The following is a 25,577-nucleotide window of genomic DNA, read 5'->3' on the forward strand; positions in this document are numbered from 1 at the left end:
GATAAGAGGGATAGGGATGGGAGTGAAATCTGGTATACTTTCTAATATAGTTTTTGACTTTTGAACCATGTAAATATTTTACATATTCAAAAATAATTATATTCCAAAATAAAAAAGTAAACTTTTAAAACTGAAAATATTATTTCTTTATCTAAAGAAACAAAACAGCTTGGAATAGAAGTTGTGAGAGTGGATACCCTTGCCTTCTTCCAAATCACACCAGAAAGCATTTCATCATTAAATATGTTAGGTGTAGGATTTTCATACATGGTCTTTATCAGGTTGAGGAAGTTTCATTCTATTTCTAGGTTGCTGAGAGGTTTTTTTTTTTAATCTTGCATGAGTGTTGAAATTTTCAAAGATGATCATATGGCTTTTCTCCTTTATTTTGTTAATATAGTGAATTACTTCAATTGATTTGAATGCTCAGCCAACCCTTCACTTCTGTAATAAACTCTACTTAACTGATGTATTATCAATTTTATGTGTTCTGAATTTGATTTTCTGATATTTCATTGATGAGATATTGGTCTGTACTTTTCTTTCCTTGATTTTAATATCAGGGTAATATTGGCCTTATAAAATGAGATTGGAAGTGTCCCTCCTCTATTTTCTAAAAGAATTGTTTAGAGTTAGTATTATCTTTAAATATTTGATGGGATCCAGTGGTCCCTTTTAGGTCTAGACTTTTCTTTATGGGACAGGTTTTAAGTATGCATTCAGTTGCTTTAATTGATATATTCAGGTTTTCTGTTTCTACTTGAGAAGATTCTGATAACTGTTTCTTTTAAAGAATCAACACATTTAGTCAAGTTGACAATATTCCCATACTTTTTTAAGCTCCATGGAATCTGTAGAAATGGACTCTTTTACTTTTGATTTTGGTCGTTTTTTTTTCTTTTTCCTTGATCAGTCTAGCTAGAGGTTTATTAATTTTTCCCACACCCCCAAGAACTGGCTTTGGTTTCATTGATTTTTTTTTCTTTATTGCCATTTTCTTTCTTCTTCATTGTATTCTGCTCCTTATAATTTCCTTCCTTCTACTTTTTTTTTTTTGGTGGATTAATTTGCTCTTCTGGCTTCTGGAGGAGAATGTTTAGACCATTGGTTTTTAGACCTTTCTTCATTAATACATAGGTTGGTTGGAAGTAAGTTGTTCAGTTTCCAAATATTCGGGGGTTTTCCAGTTCTCTCTGTTACTGATTTCTAAGTTTACCTCATTGTACTCATGGAACATATTTTGTGTGTTTTTAGGTCTTTTAACCCATACTTGGTTTATTGCCCAACGTATGTTATATCTTGGTGAATATTCCATTCACACTTTAAGAATATGTATTCTGCTAACATTAGGTGTGCTTTAAACATCAATTGGATCAAGTTATTTGATTCTTTTGTTCAAGTCTTTTATGTGTTTACTGATTTTCTATCTATTGCTCTATTGATTACTGAGAGGAGAGTTGAAATCTCCAACTATCATGTGGGTTTGTCTGTTTCTCTTTAGAGCTGTATCAGTTTTTACATGATGTGTTCTGACATGTTAATTAGGTAATTGAGCATTTAGGATTATATGTCTTGGTGAGGAATCAAGCTCTTTATCATTATACACTGTCCTCACTTTATATCTGGTAATAGTTCTAGTTCCGTAGTCTGCTCTGTCTGATACTATTATAAAGTCCTCAGGGTTTCATATGCTTATTATTTGAATGTGTATCTATTTCCATCCTTTCATTTTTTTAAACCTGTGTGTGCATTTAAATTGAGTTTCTTGTAGGTAGCATCTAATTGGGTCTTTTGTTATATTCACACCCATATGCTTAAGTAGCAAGCCGTCAATGGTATTGACAGGACCACGGACAGAGCACTATTTTGCATTACATAGATCCTCTCCTTTTTCTCCCATGGATGTTGAAATATAGTTGCCTGACTGGTGGTGCTCCATCTCATGGTCCTATCCTTCAACTCACTTACGTCTGTGATCCACAGTGTGTAATAAGAGGCTTTGAAGCCACATACGTCTCTTTTATGGAGATGGGCAAAGAGTTGCCAGCCATTCCTAGTACTTAATTTCAAAGCATAAGCCCTGCATTATGCTTAGGTTTAGACACTAAAACTTCACAAAGGAGATAACAAATCATATTTACATCTCAAAGCCCCAAAACTGTAAATATTTAATTCGTAGAATAAAAAGAATAAAACCAGATCCTAGTAAGTTTAAGTCCAGCTACTTTTATAAATGTGTAATTTATGATCTATCATTAATCTCTTATATCAGTCATGTTTTTATGACCTTATAATTAAACATCTTTCATGATTTCATTTGGCAAGCACAGAAACTTACATATAACTTTCAGCAGTCCTTTTCCTTTAAAATACAGATAAATATAATACTGAATTGTTAGTTCTTTCAACTTGATTAATAAATAGTTGATATCCTTGTTTAGCTTGTTCCCAGCACATATTCTGGCAACAGCAAAGAGAAGCAATTTGTAGCATTTGTACTAGTCTGTTTGCTTTACTTTTCTCTTGAATTAAAGTTGACTCCCTGCTTGCCTTTCCGATTTCAAATTTTCCCTTTTCAAAAATGGGAATTTTATTATGTTTCTGAAGTATCCCCACCCTTTCCAGGATAGTGTGTCAAAGAATCACTTTCTTCATATAGGCATTCAGGTATTTACTGTATAATATGCAGTGCCTTATTTTTTCTTCTACTGACAAGGTACATCTTGAGCTTGGGAATGAAGTATGGGTAAAGTTGCAAATTTGAGATTTACCAACATTTGGCCTCACTGTTCCTTGTTAGGCTGAGGTACCTCTATGACTCAGAGTTCATTTGTGTAAGTCTTAGTAGATGATTTGAAGGAATGAGGTAGGTGAGGTTGTGCTGGTCCTTTCAGAAGGAGTCAGCTGTTACCTGATTTTAATTGGGGGCATAGAGTATGATGTACAGGTTTACCAGGTACCAGCCCAGCATCGTTAGGCCCTTTTTATACATTTATTAATATAATCCTTATAACAGTTCTGCCTCAAATTTGTTCTGTTGAGCATGGAATATTTAGCACTATAACCTGAGCACAGTAAGTTCTCAATATGGTAACCATTATCATGATTATCATGTACTGTTACTTTACAGAAGAGGAAATAGAGGCTCAGAAAGATTGTTTAGGGGATATAGAACAGTCAATAAAGAGGAATAATATAGGTCTATATAGCTTTAAAATCCATGCTATATCCTCTTTATTTAAATAGTTTCCATGTAGAATGTACGTAAGATGTGTACACAGAATTCAAATTCCAGAGTTGCCAGTTAGTAGTTGAATGACCACAGGCAAGTCATGGTGCTCAGTTTCCTGATCTGTAAAATGGGGATAATACTTAATGCACTAGAACTGAGTAGCTGCTTACTAGTCCTCAGGCTCTCTTTTAACCTTAGACTGGGCATGAGATTTCATTGGCTTGCATCCTATTTATCTCCATGTGCTCTTAGGCCTTCGAAATGGTTTGGTTCAGGAAAGATAGATGGGCTTGAAATTAGTATTGGAGGGGAGCTGCTTATTCTTTCCTCCATCCTAGGCATAGCCTAGCCACTATCCAGAATTTTGTGTTAATCATTCCCTTGTTTTTCTTTACAGTTTATCAGCTATATATGCTTTCTTATATATTATTTTTCAACTTTGATAGAGTATAATACATATTCTTCTGGGACTTTCTTCACTTAACATATTTTTGAGGATTCAGCCATCTGTAGTTTACATGCATTGATTTTATTGCTGGATAGTGTTCTATTATTTGAATATACCACAGTGTTTTTGTTCTGTTGATGGACATTTGGATTGTTTCTATTTGTGGACTTTTCTGAAAAATGGTGCTATGAACATTGTTGAGCATGTTTCCTGATGCTGAAGAGTTTCTCCATGGTGAAACTGTGGATCACAAGGTGTGTGCATCACTAAGGGAGTTCATTCACTCATTCACCAAATATTTATTGAGTACTGCTATGTGCCAGGTACATGTTTAGGTGCTTTGGAATATCTGTGAACTAACCAGACAATTTACATTTTACTTGGGATAGTCAGACAATAAACAATAAATATAAATAAATGAAACTGAAGGATAACTAGCAGAGAGAAAAGAATTAGAGCAGGATTAGGGGAATCTGTTGTGCAGGAAGGTGGATGGGGGTGCAGGCATCATCAAAGGTAACATTTGAAAACAGACTTAAAGGAGGCTATGCACCATTTAAAATTTTTTCAACCCACTAAATAACAGAAAAAAACAACCATGGCCATTAAGTACACAGTGATGAATGATTGAAGAAAATATCTACACACTTCTCACAGAATTATTTTTCTTTAATCAGATTTTAATCACTCTAATTTCTAGAAGGATATATTCCAGATGCTGATCTCCACCAGTCTGTATAGAGGAACTTTAAATGTGCTCAGACTGGAACAGAAATTACATTTTCCCACTAACTTTTTATGGGTAACAAAGTATTGTTGAGCTAGCATTTGTTTGGGTTTAAATTCATTTAGGTCAAACTCATCACCATACATAAACGGGATTCTTTCTTCTTTTTTTAATGTCTTTATTAGAGTATAATTGCTTTACAATGTTGTGTTAGTTTCTGCTGTACAACAAAGTGAATCAGCTGTATGTATACATATATCCCCATATCCCCTCCCTCTTGAGCCTCCCTCCCACCCTCCCTATCCCACCCCCTAGGCTTCACAAAGCATCCAGATGATCTCCCTGTGCTATGCAGCAGCTTCCCACTAGCCATCCATTTTACAGCAAATGGGATCCTTAATTCGTGGACTAATATCCTATCTGTCAAAATGGTGCAATCTGTGAACCCATGGCTTTCTAAGACATTTTTGTAAAGTGTGGTAGTACACTGCACTCTGGGGTCAGTCAGCCGTGGGTTCAAATCACAGCTCCACTAGTGTGTGACCTTGGTCAAGTTAATCAGATTCTCTGATCTCCATTTCCTCATTTGTATGAGGATAAAGCAGTACATATAAGGAGAGCACTAAATAGATGTTCTTTTTAGGGGTTTTTTTTGACTTTTTATTTTGAAATAATAATAGATTCATGGGAAGTTACAGAGAGAGCCTTTGTACCCAGTTTTTTCCATTGATTACTTCTTATATAATTACAATGCAATATCAAAACCAGGAAATTAACATTGTTACAATAGTGAGTATAGGTTTAATGCAACTTTAGCACATGTGTAGATTCATATAACGTCACAATCAAGACGCAGAACTATTCCAACAACAAAGCTTTCCCTCTTGTTACCCCTTTATAGTCAAACCTACCCTCTCTCCCCACACCCCATTGTCCCTAATTTCAGGGAAAGTAGTAGTCTGTTTCCCATCTCTATAATCTTGTCATTTTGAGAATGTTATGTAAGTGGATCATTCATAAGACCTTTGGAAATCAGCTTTTTAAAAAACTCACACTAATGCCCTTAAGATCCATCCAGTTTGTTGCATATATCAATAATTAGTTCCCTTTGATTGGTGACTGTTATCCCATGGTACGGATGTACCACAGTTTATTTAACCATTAACTTATTTACAGAGATTTAGGTTGTTTCAAGTTTTGGGCTAATATGAATAACACTGAATTACAATATTTGTGTTCAGATTTTTGTGTGAACCTAAATTTATTTCTGCCCAGGATTGAGATTGCTGATTCATATGATAAATGTTATGTTTAGCTTTTTTAAGAAACTGCCAAACTGTTTTCCACAGTGGCTCTATTATTTTACATTCCCAGTGGGAATATATAAGAGATCTAATATCTCTACATTTTTTGTCAGCATTTGGCATTGTCACTACTTTTTATTTTACCTGTTTTAATAGCTTTGTGCTGGTATCCCATCATGATCTTAATTTGCATTTATTTACCTGATGGCTAGTGATGTGGAACATCTTATCATGTGCTTATTTGCCATGTGCATATCCTTATTGATGAAATGTCTCTTCATGTCTTTTGCCCATTTTCTTTTTTTTCTTTTTTTTTTTGTGGTATGCGGGCCTCTCACTGTTGTGGCCTCCCCCGTCGCGGAGCACAGGCTCCGGACGCGCAGGCTCAGCGGCCATGGCTCACGGGCCCAGCCGCTCCGCGGCATATGGGATCCTCCCAGACCGGGGCACGAACCCGCATCCCCTGCATCGGCAGGCGGACTCTCAACCACTTGCGCCACCAGGGAGGCCCATTTGCCCATTTTCTAATTGGGTTTTTGTTTTTTTGAGTTTTGAGAGTTCTTTCTATATTGTAGATATGAATCCTTCGTCAGATCTGTGGTTTGCACTTATTTTCTCCCAGTGTGTAGCTTGTTTTTCCATCTTCTTTATAGGTCTTTTGCAGAGCAAAAGTCTTAAATTTTGATGAAATAAAATTCATCCATATTTTTCTTTTATGGATTGTCTTTGATATGTCTAAGACCTTCAGCAAGTCCTACATCCTTAAAATTTTCTCCTGTTTTCTCCTGTTTTCTTCCAAAGATTTTATAGTTTTATGTTTTATATTTAAATCTGATCCACTTTGAGTTAATTTTTATATAAAATGTGAAGGTTAGTTTGAAGTCCAGTTTTTGCCTATGAATATCCTGTTGTTTCAACAATTTGTTGAAAAGTCTTTCCTTCCTCCAATGAATTGTTCTCATACTTTTTGTCCAAAATCAGTTGCGCTTACTTGTGTGGGGTTTGATCCTTGGTCCAGGAAGATCCCACATGCTGCGGAGCAACTAAGCCTATGTGCCCACAGGTCACAACTACTGAAGCCTGCACGCTCTAGGCCCTCATGCCGCAACTACTGAGCCCACATGCCTAGAGCACGTGCTCCACAACAAGAGAAGCTGTATTCTGTTCCATTCATCTGTGCATGTATACTGCCAATACTACCCTGTCTAACTCACTATATGTAAGTCTTAAGTTTGGATAGTGAGTCTTCTCACGATATTTTTCTTTTTTCAGACTTGCTTTAGCTATGCTAGTTCCTTTCCTTTTCCACATAAATCTTGGAATAATCTTGTGTATATTTACAAAGAGATCTAGCTAGGATTTTGATAGGAATACACTAGCCTATAGATCAATTTGAGGAGAATTGACATCTTTATTGTGAAGAGTCTTCCAGTCCATGAACACAGTATATCTCTCATCAGCATTTTGGACTTAATCAGTATAAAGATGCTTTTGCACCTCTGTCAAAAATCAGTTGGCCCTACTTGTATAGGTCTGTTTCAGGTCTCCATTCTATTTCATTCATCTGTGTGTCTCTTCTTTGGTCAATAACAGGCATTCCTGATTACTGTTGCTATATAAGTCTTGAAATTGGATAGAGTGATTCCTCCACTTTATTCTTCTTTCCATTATCGATTCAGCTATTATAATGCATTTGCCATTTATTTATTTATTTGTTTGTTTACTTATGGCTGCGTTGGGTCTTAGTTGCTGCACATGGGCTTTCTCTAGTTACAGCGAGCAGGTGCTACTCTTCATTGTGTGCGGGCTTCTCATTACAGTGGCTTCTCTTGTTGTGGAGCACGTGCTCTAGGCATGTGGGCTCAGTAGTTGCGGCATGAGGGCCTAGAGCGTGCAGGCTTCAGTAGTTGTGACCTGTGGGCACAGAGGCTTAGTTGCTCTGCGGCATGTGGGATCTTCCTGGACCAAGGATCAAACCCGTGTCCCCTGCATTGGCAGGCAGATTCTTAACCACTGCGCCAACAGGGAAGTCCTTCATTTGCCTTTTAATATAAATATTAAAACAATATTGTCTATATCTATACAAAAATATTGTTGGGTTTGTATTAGGAATTCTGTTAAACTAGTAGATCACATTAAGGATAATTGACCTCTTTACTACATTAGTTATCTCTATCCATGAATGTTGTCTCTCCATATATTTAGATCTTTTTTGGTTTCTTAATTTTGTAGTTTTCAGCATACAAGTAATATACATGTTTGTTAGTATTTCATTTTGTTTAGAGCCGATTTCCATGTAGTTAAAAGGCTGTTCAAATTATTTCATATTTGTTTGTGCCTTTTGAGGAATTGGTCCATTTTACTTATGTTGTCATTTTGTGTGAGTAGTGTTAATATTTCTCTGTCATTCTTTTGCTGTCTGTGTGGTCTATAGTGATATCCCCATTTTTATTCTTTATGTTTGGTAAATTGTGTCTTCTCCTTTGTCTTTGTCAGTCTTGCAGGAGGTTTGTTAATTTTATTGACCTTTTTGAATAATGAGCTTTTTGTTGAATTGACTTTTCAGTTTTCAGTTTCGTTCACTTCTGCTCTTATATTTATTATTTCCTGCCTCCTGTGAGGTAAAGGTTGAAGTCTAAGTTCCCCTTGCTGCATCCTTTGATATCCTGAGAGGGAGGCCCTCCTCCTTACTGGTCAATGGTGTGGAAGTTGATGCTCCCACCAGGCCTCTGTTGATACCTCCGTGGCTAGTAGGGGTATGGGTGCCTACTTACTGCTTCCCATGTGTTCTTCATTGACACATCTAAGGAGTGGGGATATAGGGGCGAGGGAGGTTACTGGTAAATAGTGATAAAAGTCCAGACTTTCCACTACCCTTCAGCATGGAGGTGGAGGGGTACCTCATTACTGTCCTGGAGTTACAAGCTCAGGCTCCTCACATAGTCTCCACTGACACTGCTGGGGGCCTCATTACCACCCAGTGAGGACCAAAGCCCTAACTCCCCACCAGGCTTCTCTGACACAGCCAGCAGGAGATGGTTGGGGCACCTGGTTTCTGCTTGGCCAGGGTAGAAGTCTAGGCTTCCCACTGGGTCTTTGTTGGTGGGAGAGGAAGCACATTTTTTTCTGTGGTGTTTTGCTGGAGTAGTTTTCTTTCTTGCCAGGCTGCCCTTTTCCTGTCCTCTGGATAGAGGGAGCAGGCTTTTGTGGACTTTTTTTTTGTTGACACCTGTTGATATTTCTGATATGGTAGCTTCATGAGCACCTACTTTGGCATATATGAGGCTAAAAGAAGACCCAGTGAACTCACCATTGTCATTCCTTGGGTTCTGAGGTCTCTAGACAGTCTGCCTCCTGTCTACCTTTCTCAGTTTTATGTAGAATGTCTAGAGTCTTTAGCTGTACTTATCTGGAATAAGGAAAAACATGTTTACTCAATCTTTCTATTTTGTGAAATGCATTGTCACATTTTTACAGATTTTAATTACTAATTTCTTGTCAGTGCTATGTGTCAGGTATATCTTCTCCCAATCAGGGGCTTATCTTCTCACTTTCTTCATGGTAATCTTTTGTCTAACTGTAGTTCTTAACTTCTTTTTTTTTTGCTGTACGCGGGACCGGGGCACGAACCTGTGTCCCCTGCACTGGCAGGCGGACTCTCAACCACTGTGCCACCAGCGAAGCCCATTGCTCTTTGTTTCTTGATTGAGAAATTTATTCCACCTCTAAGGTTACACAGATACTCTCCTGTATTTCCTCTTGAAAGTTTTAAAGTTCTTAATCTATCCTATCCAAAATAATTTTTTTTGAATTTTATTTTATTTTTTTATACAACAGGTTCGTACTAGTTATCTATATTATACATATTAGTGTATGTATGTCCATCCCAATCTCCCAGTTCATCCCACCACCCCACCCACCCCCGCTTTCCCCCCTTGGAGAATTATTTTTTGAATTAAGGAGAGATCTGATTTCATCCTCCTCCCACTGTAGCGAACTGTAGCACCCCTTTTCCACCAGTTTCTAGTGCCACATCTGTCTTGTGTTTCTGGTACATATATTCTGTTCCATTTTTGTTTATCCTTTCATAAATATCACACCATCTTAATTACCATAGCTTTAAATATTTACTGTGTTATTTGTTAGACATGTTCCCCCAGCTTGTCAAAACTCTATTGCAATCCCTGTTGGTATTATTATTAAAAACTGCATTGAATGTATAGACATGTCTGGGGAGAACTGGCATCTTTACCATCAAGAACATGGTGTTTTCATTACTTAGATTTTTTTTTAATGATTCTAAATATAGCTTAACATTTTTCTACACAATGGCCTTATACATTTTTTTTTTTTTTGCGCTATGCGGGCCTCTCACTGTTGTGGCCTCTCCCGTTGCGGAGCACAGGCTCCGGACGCGCAGGCTCAGCGGCCATGGCTCACGGGCCCAGCCGCTCCTCGGCATGTGGGATCTTCCCGGACCAGGGCACGAACCCGTGTCCCCTGCATCGGCAGGTGGACTCTCAACCACTGCGTCACCAGGGAAGCCCGCCTTATACATTTTTAAAAATTTACTACTAAGTACTTTTTTTTGTTGCTATTGTAAAATAGTTTTTTTAATTAAAATTTTTGTTTATTTCTTGTATATACAAATGAAATTGACCTTTGGATTACTTTGTGTTCATTCTTATGCATTTCATTTTGAAAAAAATGTATCTGGGAACCTCATTGCAGTCTCCTTGGTACAAATTGCTGCATCAAGTTTATATTAAATTTTTAATTTAATTAAAAATTTAGATTTTAATTCATTCACAATTATTAATTATTTATTGTTTTACCAAGCACTATGAAAGATTCACGCTCCCCCCACCCAAAAGGAACACTATTTGCACTTGTTAACAGAAGGAGATTGGTGTTTCTGAATCGAGATTCAGAACAAAAACAAACATAAACAAGATGGGTATGTCTGCATTCCACTTTCAGAAATCCTGATTCCATAGGTGCAGAGAGAACCAGACTCTCATTCTTTTCAAGTCTCCGTATGACTCTGCACATCTCTATTTGAAAAACACTGTGAGCGAAGTTGCTAAACAATAAAAAGAATAGTCAGAAGGATATTTATTTGGAAGGGTATCTCATTTAAAATTATGAGCATTTATTCATCATTTAATAGACTACTGTGGGACATATACACATACACACCACATGTATACACACACGTGTGGGTGCACACACGCATCTAAAACCCCTATATATACATAAATTGAATTGCTTTGTGTTAAGTAATAGGTATGAATTTGAAGAGAGTGGACATTCACAGAATCCATTCACAGTTTGGATGAGATGTGTTGGGTTAGGACTCAGTATGTTTGTATTAAAACTTAGGATGTGAGCTCATGGATATAAAGAACAGAATTGGTGGTTGCCTGAAGTGGGGGGGGGGCAAAATGGGTGAAAAGGGTCAAAAGGTAGAAATTTCCAGTTATAAAATGAGTAAGTCATGGGGATGTAATGTACAGCATGGTGACTATAGTTAGGAATACTGTATTGTATATTTGAAAGTAGCTGAAGGAGTGGATCTTAAAAGTTCTCACCACCAGAAAAAAAAAGTTGTAATTGTTCATGGTGACAGATGTTAACTGAATTTTTGTGGTGATCATTTTGTGATATATACAAATATCAAATCATTACGTTGTACACCTTAAGCTAATTTTAATGTTATGTCAATTATACTTGAATTTAACCAAAAAAAACTTAGAACACAATTTTTTCTTTCCCAGTGGGAGTCATTCGATGTCCAGTTTGCAGCCAAGAATGTGCTGAGAGACACATCATAGATAATTTTTTTGTGAAGGACACTACTGAGGTTCCCAGCAGTACAGTAGAAAAGTCTAATCAGGTAAGTGTATTAAGTCTTGAATCTTTTGCCTCCTCTTAATGAGGCAGCCTGAAATGCTGGAGAACTTACCATGCATTTGGTTGGTTTGTCTCAAACATATCTTTTAATTAATTTCAGATGCCCCCTTCACCTTGCTTGGCTTTCTTTTTCCTTCCTTTTAACATATTTGCTGGATAAACTGGGTTGTTAGTCCAGTAGAGTTAGCCTTATTCTGAATTTTGCTGACCTCTCCTTAAGTCATTTAACATGCTTCCCTGTCTCCTGTATTTTGTGTAAACTGGTGATAAAAATGTAGAGGCTGTTTCATAAGAATACTTTCATCCATATGTCTGTGTGTATTTCAAGCAGGAAGCCTATGATGTCTGGTGGTCTTTTTCCTGATGTTTGTGGTGTTAATGAGCACTGCCAAGATTCCATATTTCATTAGGACTTTGAAAAATGGTGACATTTTCATTCTATCATTCCCCTTTATTTCTCAACTGGAAGAGAAAGAAAAAAGCTTCCTCCTTCTATTCTTAGGTTATACAGGAAAGGTGGTTAAATGCTTGATTCTTTCCCTTTAGTTGCTAATTATTAGAGTAGTGACTTAGTTTCTTAGCATTCTTCAGAGGTGGCTAATGAGTGGTGTGTATGTGTGTTTATTGTTATGAACTCATGGATTTTTAACATAAAATGTGTTGTAGTTATTCTTATTGGTCCTCAATTTGTGCCATCTTGGCAGTGAGGATTCCTGAGCCCTTCTGATACAATCACAGTGTCACTGTTATCTCCCTTGCTTTCTATTTTGACAAGATATTGTTCATTTTCTGTTCTACACCTGGAACCAGCAGGTAGTTGGTTCTCCTAGGAGCCTTGGTTCCTTTTAGTCTGAAATGGTATTTAGAGAGCACAATACGGATACTAGGGGTGCTCATCACCATTGAGTTGGTCATTTTTCTAGGGCTTTCAGGAGAATGATTTAACAGATACTTTCTATTTTTAAAAAGAGAGAAAGGGAAAATATAACAAGTATATATTGACATTTTGAAGTTGAATCTAGCATTGTAGATGTTCACAGAAAACTCAAGCAAATAGGAAGCCAACTAAGACGATCAAGTCCCTTTTTCCTCTGGCATTGCAGTCTTCCTCCAGCACCACCTATTGCTAGAATCTAATGTGGAACCAGCTCATTAGGCATAATTGAGCCTTGCAGAGTAAGAGTATAGAAGAATAGAGTTAGTACTGAAAGTGGAAATTATAGCATTATCTCTGTCAAAACAGAAAACAAGAAGACAATAATTACTATATGTGTGTTCTGGAGATATTCATCAAATCATCATGTTTTAAAGTTACTTGAAATAAGTAATTCTTCTCTGTATGGTTAAGCCACCCACTTGATAGGCAGGTTCATTAGTTTCATTTTGCTTTTGTTTAGGGCTTTAGTTTTTTTTTTTTTTTATTTGAAATTTGTTTAACTACATATAGAACATTCATATACTGGTTCTGAAATAAAATCTATGAAACAGAGTATATTCAGATAACTCAGACTTCTATCTCCATCTCACCTGCCCCTCTACCTTATTTTTTCTCTACCTTATAGCTAACCATTTAATTTCTTTTATGTTTTATCCTTACACTTTTAATATTATTTTATAATCTAAGTGATTTTATGTTATTTTTAAGATTTAAGCAAATAAGTCATCCCATCCCATCCCATCCTCATCTTTCCTAGGTAAGCAGTGGTATGATATGCTTTAACACTTGCCTTTTTCCTTTTACTTTTTATACTAGAGGTCCTTCCTTAACATTATGTATAGAAATCCCATACTCCTTTTGCTGCATAATGTGGAGATTAAGTTTTAGGTGACATACTTATAGAGGTGATAGTTGAAGCCGAGGGAGTATGTGAGACCAATCCCTAGACCTAACAAAAATCTACAGAATCAGAGGAGAAAGAGTAGTGGTGGGGTCCAGAGAGGCAATCTGGGAGATAAGAGAATCTGGAAGGGTTAAGGAATCCAAATGATTTCTAGGAAGTAAGAGTCAGTGGCATCAAATGATGTTAGAAAGGTAGAAGACAAGAACTGAGAAAGGGCAGGTTTTTGTTTATGGAAATATCATCCAGGTATTTGGAATTTGGCTAATGTAAACCACTGACTGAGGGGAAAATTTTTTTTCCCAACCACAAATGATATCATGAGGACTGCTTATGTGTTGTGTAACCTTAATACCTGTTCTCAGAGAATAGTGCCACCATCTACACAGTTATATAAGCTGGAAAAAAAGGTGCTATCTCTTTTTCATTTCATATCCAGTGCATCCTCCAAACCAGTCAGTTTTACTTCCCAAATCTCCTTCATTCATCTCCACTTCTACCACTGCAAAGGGCTCCTACCTATCTGTGTGCAGAAGCACTTGCCCTTTTTCTAATCTCTTCTCTACATTGCAGGGACAGTGATTTTAAAAATGCACATCTGGCCATGTCACTTACTTACTTAAAAGCTTTTAGGAGACTTCTGGAGACAAAGACCAAAATTGTCATCTGATCCTTCTTGATCTGGCCCTTGCCTTGCCACCAGCTCCTTCTGTTGCCAGTTTTCCCCTTGATCTCTCCGCTTGAGTCCTACTGGCTTTCTGTCACTTCTTTGAACCTGCCATGTTCTTGCTGGAGGCTTTGGTACATGCTGTTCTCTCTGCCTAGAAAGCTTTCATCAGTAATTGATGACTCAACTTTCTTATCTTGGTGCAAATATGATCTCTTTAGAGAAAGCCTTGCCTGGGTAATCTCTCCTCTCATTTTCCCCAACCATTCAACCCCACTAAAAACAGATCACTTTCCCCCATCATATGTTCTTCTAGCTTCTCATACTTTTTCCTTTATGGCACTTCTCAATTTGTAGTTATGTATTAGTATTATTGTTTCAATAATGTTTGACTTCCTCACAACCACTCAGTAAAATTTATGTTATTACCCTTATTTTAAAGATGAGCATTCTAAGTAACCTGTCCAAGACTACTCATCCAGTAAGTAGGGGAACTGGGATTTGAACCTACACTTCATCTAGGAGACTGGGTGTCATAAGGGCAAGGATTGTGTTTGCTTTTTCTGATGGTTATATCCTCAGCAGTTAGCATAGTGCCTAGAATATTTGATATATTGAACTAAGGGCAATGTCCTTATATTTCCATTTCATATGTTTATAATCTAAAACATAGTGTCAGTTTAAATTTATGAACAGTTAAGAAGATAACTGATAGAGTCAAGTATAGTTGGTATATCATTTATGTAGGATTAGTCATGTGACCGACCACCTTTTCTTTATTCTCAAAAATTGATGTGACGTTTCTTTTATTAGGTATGTACAAGCTGTGAGGACAATGCAGAAGCTAATGGGTTTTGTGTAGAGTGTGTTGAATGGCTCTGCAAGACATGCATCAGAGCTCATCAAAGGGTGAAATTCACAAAAGACCACACTGTGAGACAGAAAGAGGAAGTATCTCCAGGTAATAAATTAATTTTTAAATTTCGTTTTTCTCTATCTCTCCCAAGTCATTCTTTCTTTCCCATGCTAACTTGTTTTGATACACTCATAAGCATTAAATATACTCTTGTCTTTTACTACAAGGAAGTCTGTATTATGGCTGAATTTGAATACTTGTAAATGTTGGTCAGTATGAATAGATACAGAATTCTGCTTTATATTTATACTCACAACCCTCCTTCTCCTATAAATGCCTTAATTTGGTATGAATGTACAACATGTGAAAAAGTTGCCTTTAAAACTTATTTTTGGGGCTTCCTTGGTGGCACAGTGGTTGAGAGTCCGCCTGCCGATGCAGGGGACACGGGTTCGTGCCCCGGTCCGGGAAGATCCCACATGCCGCGGAGCAGCTAGGCCCGTGAGCCATGGCCGCTGAGCCTGCGCGTCCGGAGCCTGTGCTCCGCAACGGGAGAGGCCACAACAGTGAGAGGCTCGCGTAACGCAAAAAGAAAACAAAAACAAAAACTTATTTTCTATATACACTATTGATACTATGTATAAAATAGGCAACCAATGAGAACATACTGTATAGCACAGGGAACTCTACTTAATGCACTATAGTGACCTAAATGGGAAGGAAATCCAAAAAAGAGGGGATATATGTATACCTGACTCATTTTGCTGTACAGTAGAAACTAACACAACATTGTAAAGCAACTATATTCCAATAAAAATTTAAAAAATTTTAAAAACTTATATTCTCTCTTATCTCTTATTTTTAAGATGATAAGGGGTGGGCTTAAAAAAAGTTTTACAACTCTTTTCTCTCTGATATTCTTGTAGTAAACCTGTTTCATGATATTTGTTATGTAGATAACCAAAGAAGCTTTGCTTTTTATGTATTTAATTATGGTTTCTGGGTTCTTATTGTGTTGCTTATAATGTAAAGCTCACTAATAACATTTTTTGTATAGTAAAATATGTGTAACTTAAAATCTGACATTCTAACCATTTTTAAGTGTACAAATCATTGGCACTAATTGTATTCAAAGTATTAGGCAACCATCACCACCATTTCCAAAACTTTTTTAGCCCTTCCAAAAGAAACTGTACCCAATAAATAATAATCGCCCATTCTCCTCTCCTCACCATTCCCTGCTAACCTCTAATCTACTATCTGTCTCAATGAATTTGCTTATTCTAGATATTTCATACAAGTGGAATCATATGGTATTTATCCCTCAATGTCTGGCTTATTTCACTTACCACAGTAGTGTTTTCAGGTTTTATCCATGTTGTAATATTTATCAGCATTTTGTTGATTTTTATGGCTCGTTAGTATATTTCTGTTTAAAAATGAATCCACTGCTTTTTATTCATTGAGTCAACCAGTGTTTGTATGCCTATTCTATATTCCAGGAACTTTGCTAGATTAAAGAGATGAAAAAGTGAATAAGATAGGTACTTCCTACCCTCCAGGAGTTATTAGTATGATGAAGACTATGAACAAATTAGCAATCATAGTTTAGCCTCATAAGTTCTGTAGGAGCACATGAAAGGAGTACCAAACTCAGATTTGGGGATTTACATTGAAGGCCACATCTGGGACTTCAAGGATGAATGGAAGTTCATCACATAAATGAGAAGGGTGGGGAAAACTGAAGCACACGCACAAATTTTCAGAGGGGGAATGTTGAGTGTAGCTGGAGAGAAGATGCAAGAAGAGGAGAAGTAAGAGATGAGGCCAGGAAAAGGGGGATATAATTTCTGAGAACACTGATGAAGAAGAGACACAAAAGAGAAAAGGCCAGGTATATACTCAGGTAAATTTAATAGATTAGTTCTAGAAAGACTTCTGTTTTTCTTTAAAGTCAGCCATCTATTGAAAAAGAGAACAGAGGAAATAGGACTGAAAGGTAAGAAATATGGAGGATATTTGAAATAACTCCAGTTGAAAGAGAGCTCTAGCTTTGGAAATAGGATTGCTTGGTAGCATCAAGGTTACATTTGGTATAGTCCTTAAAACTTCCTCTATCAGTCCTCGGCAGTCTGATATAGTTATAGAGAAGAATTGAACTATTTAGGGTTGGGGTTTAGCCGGATCAACATTCTAGAAGTTCCACAGGATAAGAGATGTGGATATAGGCATGTGTTGACATGAAGAATTTGGGGATTTTAACTGTATAAAGAAAGTGAAGTTGACAGTGTCAGTTGACAGGGCGAAAGAAATGGTTACGGACTAGAAATATCAGTGAGGTACAGTGAGAGTAGTTTAACTAAGAATTGGGAAGTTAGAAAGTAGAAGTTATTAGAGTGGGATATTTGAATTTATGATTAGAGAAATGGAACAGTAATGGACAATAAATCTAGGGTGGGACCATGGTGTGTATGAAATGGAATAAGTAGCTAAAATGAAGTACAGGTCTCTAGAGATGAAAAGGTCTGAAGTCTTTATGTGGTACTCTCTGTGGACCTCTGAATCATCCAGGATGATGATGAGACTAAGGGCTAGGAGGATGACTATGATTCAGGATTGAAGTTCTTCATGAATAGAGGAAGTCTATAAAGGGATGACATGATGTCATAATTATCTAAATCAGAAGCTCTATAAATAATTATTCCTGAAGAGCAGGTACAAACCAGGATGTCCCAAGCCAACTAAGGATGTATGGTCACCCATCATCTGTGATGCCCAGATGATATGAACCTCAAGGAGAAGGGTGCAAGGAGCTATGACAATAGTAATATTGAACCATTTTTGCTTTGCTGGAATTAATTCCATTTGGTCTTGATGTGTTGTGCTTTTAGTATTCTTTTAATACATTGCTAATTTTCTCTATCTGGTTGTTTTCCTATTTTTGTTCAGAATTTTATATAATTTTCCCTTTTTGATATGACTAAATAGTAGTTTACCTTTTTGTTTTTATCCCTAAATTTATCTAATTACCCTCGATATATTTTTTAGTTCATTAATTTTATTTTTAATTCCTCTCAGCTTACCTTGGTATTGTTTAATCAGTCATTGTATTTATTTGTATTCTAATTTTTCTATTTAACATTGTAACATAAGCATTGCCCAGTTTTATCTCCACTCTAGATAACTATTAAGAAGTTATGTGGATGACTACAGTGTAATAGTGTAAACTTTATGATTATCTCTGTGTTAATGGGTATCCTCTGTTAGGAATTTTGCAAAAGTGGGGAAATAATTGTTCTACCACCTCTTTTATACATTTTTATTAGATTTTTCTGCATTGCATTAAAAAAAAAAACTTTCACATTTGGAATACAAAACATTCCAGTTGGTTCCGTTCACTTATCTGGGCTATTAAGATTTTTTAATTTCATAAAACATCTTTTTAGCTACACACTTTCTTTTTCTCCTGAATTAATTTTAATTTTTACACTGAAAAGTGGAAAGCTCATTTATCTTTTCCTCCAGAAATGCAAAAAATACTTAATATTTTATTATCTGTAAAACCTGCTGGGAATGGTGGTATCAGTGAAACTGTAGCTCCTTTATATCTCAGTGGACTTGAATTTAAATGAACAATCTAATAATTATTTACTATTCCGTTATGTTAACTTTCTTCTTTTGCCTCCCATTGTCTCTACAGAGGCAGTTGGTGTGACCAGTCAGCGACCAGTGTTTTGTCCTTTTCATAAGAAGGAGCAGCTGAAACTTTACTGTGAAACATGTGACAAACTGACATGTCGGGACTGCCAGTTATTAGAACATAAAGAGCACAGGTACCTGCATCTTTCCTACATACATAGATTTATAATACAGCTTTATGAGGACTAGACGACTGCTGGCACCTCAGCCAAATGGCCATCTGCAAATAATGTTTTGTTTGGCCATCAGTATGTTGGCCTAGTTCAAGACTTTTCAACTTTGGTGCTGCTGCCTTTGTTGTGGGGGCTATCTGGTACATTGTATGGTGTTTAACTGCACCTTTGACCTCCGTTTACTAGATTTCAGTAGCATTCTCCCAGTTGTGACAACCAAAAAATGTCTCTAGACGTTGCCAACTGCCCTAGGCAGCAAAATCACCCTAGCTGAGAACCACTGGCTGACGCACTTTTTAAGACTATATGGAATTAGGGCCTCCCTGGTGGCGCAGTGGTTAAGAGTCCGCCTGCCGATGCAGGGGATACGGGTTCGTGCCCCGGTCTGGGAGGATCCCATATGCCGCGGAGCGGCTGGGCCCGTGAGCCATGGCCGCTGGGCCTGCGCATCCGGAGCCTGTGCTCCGCAACGGGAGAGGCCACAACAGTGAGAGGCCCGCATACCGCCAAAAAGAAAAAATAAATAAAATTAAAAAAAAGACTATATGGAATTAGTTGCCAGCGTTGTAAATAAGATTTTACATTTAAAAAAACATTTAGATCTCTGGCTTTGGTTTTGTTTTTTGTTTTCTGGTTTTTTTATTTTGTTTTTTAAGAAAATTGAATCTGTTTTAGCCCTAGGTCCCATATATTCAACACTTTCATGTCAGTATTTGACTGGAATTGACTTTAGTCCTCTTTAGGATGGGCATGCTCTTCTAATTCATCATAGTTCCTACCAAAGCTTACTTTTAAACCTGTCCTCCATAGGCATTTGAATTAGCAACAACTGAATTAAACAGTAAGATTCTGATAAACTGATACAGATATAATTGGTTGAAAAGGGTCTCCCAATAATGGCAGACTAGGTAATTTGGACCAGCCATACCAGTGAGGGTAACTAGAAAACATGGAAAAAATACAGAAATCATTGATAAGATATTTTTAGAGCTTGATAATAAAGAATTATTGGACCAGGATTGGGTTGGATTGGGGACAGAGAATGGTACAGGCTTTTTTCCCCTTGGAAGCATTTGCCTAGAGGTTGAGGGGTGCTTTTAATATGCTCACAGGGCTGAAAGACAGGGATTGGAGTTCAGGGTCACAGGGGTTAAAGGCTTCTTCTTGCCTTGAGTTGGGATTCTGAAAGCCTACACTATTATGGTAAAGATGAACGAGCTAGTAAATATTACAGTTCCTCACTGGAACTAAAGTGCAGAATCAGATCTTCTCAGTACCCCAAGTTGGATTAAATTGAAATCTTATTGCTTGTGCCCCAAGGTACCTGGTAGAATAAAATGTAAATCCTCCCTGGAGGAAGAAAACATCATCCTAGACCTCAGATTTATTTAATAATGAGTTTTACAAAATGGTTCAGCACACAATTAGAAATAACCAAATATGCTAGGAGATAAGACAATGTGAACAATGTCTAGAACTTACATTACAGTAACTGAAATTAACTCAATAGAGGGTTTAAGAGAAGATCTGACATGCCAGGAAATGAGAATTAATGAACTCGGAGAAAATTAAGCAAACATCAAAATGAAGCATGATAAACAGAAAGATGGAAAACGGAAGAGGGATCAAGAAGATGTAACACAGGGTATAATTGAGGTCCAAGAAAGAGAGAGAAGAATGGGAAAGAAGCAACATTTGAGGGCAGAATATAATGGCTTAGAACTTTGTAATACTGAAGAAAGACATCTAGCCCATATTCAAGAAGCCCCATAACTCCCCAGCAGGATAATTAAAAAATAAAGTAATATTTTTGAAGTGCAAAAAGAAAATACTATAAAACTAAAATTCTATACCCAGTGAACATATTCCTCAGAAATGAAGGTTCATAAGAAAGACATTTTCAGACAAAATAAACTGGGAGAAGTTATCCGCAGTAAACACTCACGAAAGCACACATTAGGCAGAAGAAAAACGGTAGGTGATGCATGATGGAAAGAATGGCTAATATGATAAGTATGAGTAAATCTAATTGTTGACTTAAACAGTAATGTCTTGGTGTGTTGTGTGTGTTAAATATCACACAGACATGTTAGGAGGATATGGAGTTCACGTTCTAAGGTTCATGCATCACTTAGGAAGAAGGTAGGAAACTACAAGTTATTCTTAGATGATAAGATCTGCATTTTTTAATGCATAGAGTAGTCACTAAGCAAATAGTAAAAGTCAATATGATTATCAAGATAACAGAGGGAGGAAGTAGAAAAATTAACAATTAATTAGTCTAAACACAGGCCAAAAAAGAGAATAGGAACAAAGAACAAATGGGATTTATAAGTTGGTACATCTCTAAATATATTTGTAATTATAATAAACGTGAATGGATAAAATGTTCCAAATTGAAAGATTCCAGGCTGGATAAGAAAGCAAATAGAGAATCTGCTACTTGCTTTTTGTGAGAGAAACATCTAAAACCTAAGTATATAAAAAGAATGATGAGAAAAGCTATGCCATACAAACACTAATCAAAGGTAAGCTGCTATATCAAAGTACATTATTTGAGATAAAGAGAGAAACTTTATAACAATAAAAGGCTCTTTTTATCTAAAAGATATAATAGTTCTAAAGTTATATTCCTCATAGCCTTACAACATATAAAGAAGAAAGACAGAGACAAATCCACATAGTGGGAAATTTAACATATTTCTCTCAGTAATCGACAAAACAAGCAGACTAAAACTCAGTAAGGATATTTCAGTAAGAGTCAAAAAACACAATTAGCAAATGACCTCATGGACATTAGGACACTGCACCCAATAATACACATTATTTCCAGACATAAAAAAGGAAAAAATCAATTAACCATATGCCAGGGCAGTTTTACATTTCAGAAGATCGAAATCATATAAATTCTTGTGTAAACTCAATGCAGTCAATCTAGAAAACAACAAATGAGAAAAATCTCCATATATTTGAAAATGAAGAAATGTAATTCATATCAAAACGCAATGATGTATGATCCTGGACTGTATTCTGGACTAGAGAGGGGAAATGATATAGAGGACATTATTGAGACAAATCACATAATTGGAGAATGGTCTGTAGATTAGATGAAAGTATTATCTCAATGTCAGTTTTCCGGTATTTAGTAATTATACTGTGGTTACATAGTAGAATGTCCTTGTTTTTAGGAAATGCATACTAAATATTAAGGAGTTAAAGGACTTTGCTGAGGAAATATTTGAAAATCTTTGTAAAGATATATGTGAGATCTCTGTGCTATTGCAAATCTAACTTTGAAATTATTTCAAAGATAAGCAGTTAAAAATAAATTTAAATAAAGCATCAAAGAAGAAATTCCAATGAATATTAGAAAATATTTTTATCTGAATGATAGTGAAAATACTATCCTTGACGTATCCTGCTAAAGCCATGATTAGAGGAAAATATATACCGCTAATGCATATATTAGATATTAAGGATAAAAAGTAAATGTCCTGGGGCTTCCCTGGTGGCGCAGTGGTTGAGAGTCTGCCTGCCGATGCAGGGGACATGGGTTTGTGCCCCGGTCCAGGAAGATCCCACATGCCGCGGAGCAGCTGGGCCCGTGAGCCATGGCCACTGAGCCTGCGTGTCTGGAGCCTGTGCTCCACAGTGGGAGAGGCCACAGCAGTGAGAGGCCCGCGTACAGCAAAAAAAAAAAAAAAAAAAAAAAAAAAAAAGTAAATGTCCTAAACATTTATCTCAAGTTAGAAAAAGCAGCAAATTAAACCCAAAGTAAGTAGCAAAAAGGATACGATAAATACAATGCAGAATCAAAGACAAAAATTGGATCTTTCAAAAGATTAACAAATCTCTTTATGAATGATTAAAAAGAAAACAGACTCAAAAAACCAATGCCAGGAGTGAAAAGGGGGGGCATCACCACATTTTCTACAGGCATTTAAAAATATGAAAAGGTTTTTTGTCAATAGATTTGAAAATTTTTACATGAAATGGGATAATTCTTAGAAAATACACTTACCAAAACTAGCACAATATAAAATAGAGAATCAGAACAGTCCTTTAATTTAGTGTAAATCCCACAAAGAAAACTACAGACCCAAATGATTTCACTGATGAATCTACAAAATAGTTAAGGTTAAAACAATGCCTTTCCTATACAGTCTTGTCCATAGAACAGTAAAGAATGAATTCTCTCCAACTTGTTTTATGAGAAATCAAAATAGAAAACTATAAACCAGTCTTACCTATGAAATGAACTTAAAATTTCTAAGAAATACATTAGGAAACCAAGTCCAGGAGCATTGTGATTTTTGGATAATATAATCACAACTAAGTTAGCCTTATTATAGGAGTACAAAGTTCATTTTACCTTCGAAAATCATTCATGTAATTCGTCCTGTTAAAAGAATAAAGGAAAAATTATATGACCATCTCCACAGAGGCAGAAGAAACAGTCAAGAAAAAATGTATGTCCATGATATACAATCTTAGCAAACTAGGAATAAAAGAAAATTTCTCAAACCTGATAAAGATTATCTATGAAAAGAGCTAGAAAACATCATAATGGAATATTGTAAATTTTTTGCATTGAGTTTAGGATAAACCTAAATAAAGATGACCAGTTTGATCATTTCATTTAATAATTACATTGTATTAGGGTCCCAAAGAGTGTATAACAAAAAAAAATTTACTAAGATAAAAAAACTTGCACCTAAGAAGGAATTTTAAATGTCATTATTTACAAATGATATGATTATGTACAAAAGAAATCCAATAGAAATATTATTAAGTGTGTGTTCCCCCTTTTTTCTAACTCTGGCAACCCTACTTATAATACTTACTGATTTAATTACACTCACACTTTTAAATCACATTATGTAAAATAATGTATTTTGTGCATTTTATGAAAAACTTTTAATAAAACTTTTTATGTATCTTACACATCATCTGTTTCTCTAGAGCTCCTTTGGAGTCATCTTACATAGTTTGTCAGAGGTTGTTATCTTAACTTTCAAGTCAATTTTTTTTTAAATTGAACTATTTTATGATATTGTTGCTTGAAGCTTTGTCACATGCAAGGCATAACATCAGGAGTTTTGCCCCCATCCCCTCACTTCCCCCCATTTATTAAAAGCATGCCATATTTGTTATTTGTGACCTGTAGCACAACTACCTGTTATTTAAAAGTGATCTTCAAAATATTTGTTTACAAAGCATCAAACTTTCATAATTATGAAATTGCAAAATAGTTAATAAATCTACATAGATATTTATCTATAATTACTTTTTGCCAGGTCCGCCAAGGGAGCCTGTTAAGCTTGTAAAACTGTGAATGATTGAATGTGTGTTTTTCTCAGATTTTAAAAATTATTTAAAGAGTGTCCATGGACTTACCTGGTGGCGCAGTGGTTAAGAATCCCCCTACCAGTGCAGGGGACACGGGTTCGAGCCCTGGTACGGGAAGATCCCACATGCTGTGGAGCAACTAAGCCTGTGCACCACAACTGTTGAGCCTGCACGCCACAACTACTGAAGCCCACATGCCTAGATGCAGCAAGAGAAGCCACCACAATGAGAAGCCAATGCACCGCAACGAAGAGTAGTCCCCGCTCGCCACAACTAGAGAAAGCCTGCACACAGCAATGAAGACCCAACACAGCCAAAAATAAATAAATAAATAAATAAATTTATTTTTAAAACAGAAATTAAAAAAATAGAGTGTCCATGATTAATATCTGTAAAGACTCCCCCTTTAAGAGAGAATCTGGGTGGGGGAGCCTGCCTTCTATGGATATATTTGATATTTTTTAAAGATTATTATTTATATCCTGTATACTCATAAATAGTTTCCTATTAGTTATTTGTTTGCTTTGGGGCTTTTCCTCATTTTAGGCAGACATTTGTGTGAAATAAATTGCTTATTATTTTTTCAGATATCAATTTCTAGAAGAAGCTTTTCAGAATCAGAAAGTGATCATAGATACGCTAATCACCAAACTGATGGAAAAAACAAAATACATAAAATTCACAGGAAATCAGATCCAAAACAGGTAAATTTGTATTTATGGTATTACTTAAATCATCTATATATAATGTGTTAAGTATATTAACTTTAAGAACAGACATTTTACTTAACTCATGGTGAAGTACATCCAAGTAAGCTGTCAGATGGGTCTAATAACACATAGTTGATAAGACTTTTCCAGAAACTTTGGATTTCTGGGAAGTTTGGAAAGTTCTTTTCAGCCATGAAATTTCAAAACTATTATGGTAATAAGCTACATTTAATAACAGCTCATCTATCAGGTAAGTATTAATAATTTTTAATTATTTTGTGTTTTCCAATTATCCAAGAAATGCCAGGATTTAAAAACAAAACAATTTTTATAGTACTGTAAAATATTTTAACACTTAATTAGATAGATAATTGCTATTTTAAGGATTGCTAGACTTAGAGATGCCTCCCCTGAGCTGTCAGCTTTTAACTGCAATGAGGCAGAGATCATAGAACACCAGGAGACAGGGCTTGTTGAACTGTTTCACATACCTTTTACTCCTTGTCAGATACAATACTTTAACAGCTTCTACATATTGCTTGTTATACTGTTTGTCCTCCAAGGGAGTAAATCATCAACTGTCCAAAGGCTCATGTCCTAAAATTCAGTGATTGGAGAGCAAACCATTGACCTCTGTGGGGAGGAGGGAGTTTGCCTAGTA

General features: G+C 36.2%; 1 protein-coding gene across 2 annotated transcripts in view; it reads left to right on the top strand.

The window, feature by feature from the left end:
* The window catches only part of TRIM24 (tripartite motif containing 24), a 96,494-nt gene that overhangs the window by 29,661 nt on the left and 41,256 nt on the right, over positions 1-25,577 (top strand). For both annotated transcript variants that reach the window (XM_060108160.1, XM_060108161.1), the window contains exons 2-5: positions 11,489-11,607; positions 14,943-15,090; positions 18,686-18,818; positions 24,794-24,910. In XM_060108160.1, coding sequence (XP_059964143.1) covers positions 11,489-11,607; positions 14,943-15,090; positions 18,686-18,818; positions 24,794-24,910 — 517 coding nt within the window. The remainder of the gene's footprint in view (positions 1-11,488; positions 11,608-14,942; positions 15,091-18,685; positions 18,819-24,793; positions 24,911-25,577) is intronic.

The sequence above is a fragment of the Mesoplodon densirostris genome, chromosome 9 (genome assembly GCF_025265405.1).
Source record: "Mesoplodon densirostris isolate mMesDen1 chromosome 9, mMesDen1 primary haplotype, whole genome shotgun sequence".
In the NCBI taxonomy this organism is placed as follows: domain Eukaryota; kingdom Metazoa; phylum Chordata; class Mammalia; order Artiodactyla; family Ziphiidae; genus Mesoplodon; species Mesoplodon densirostris.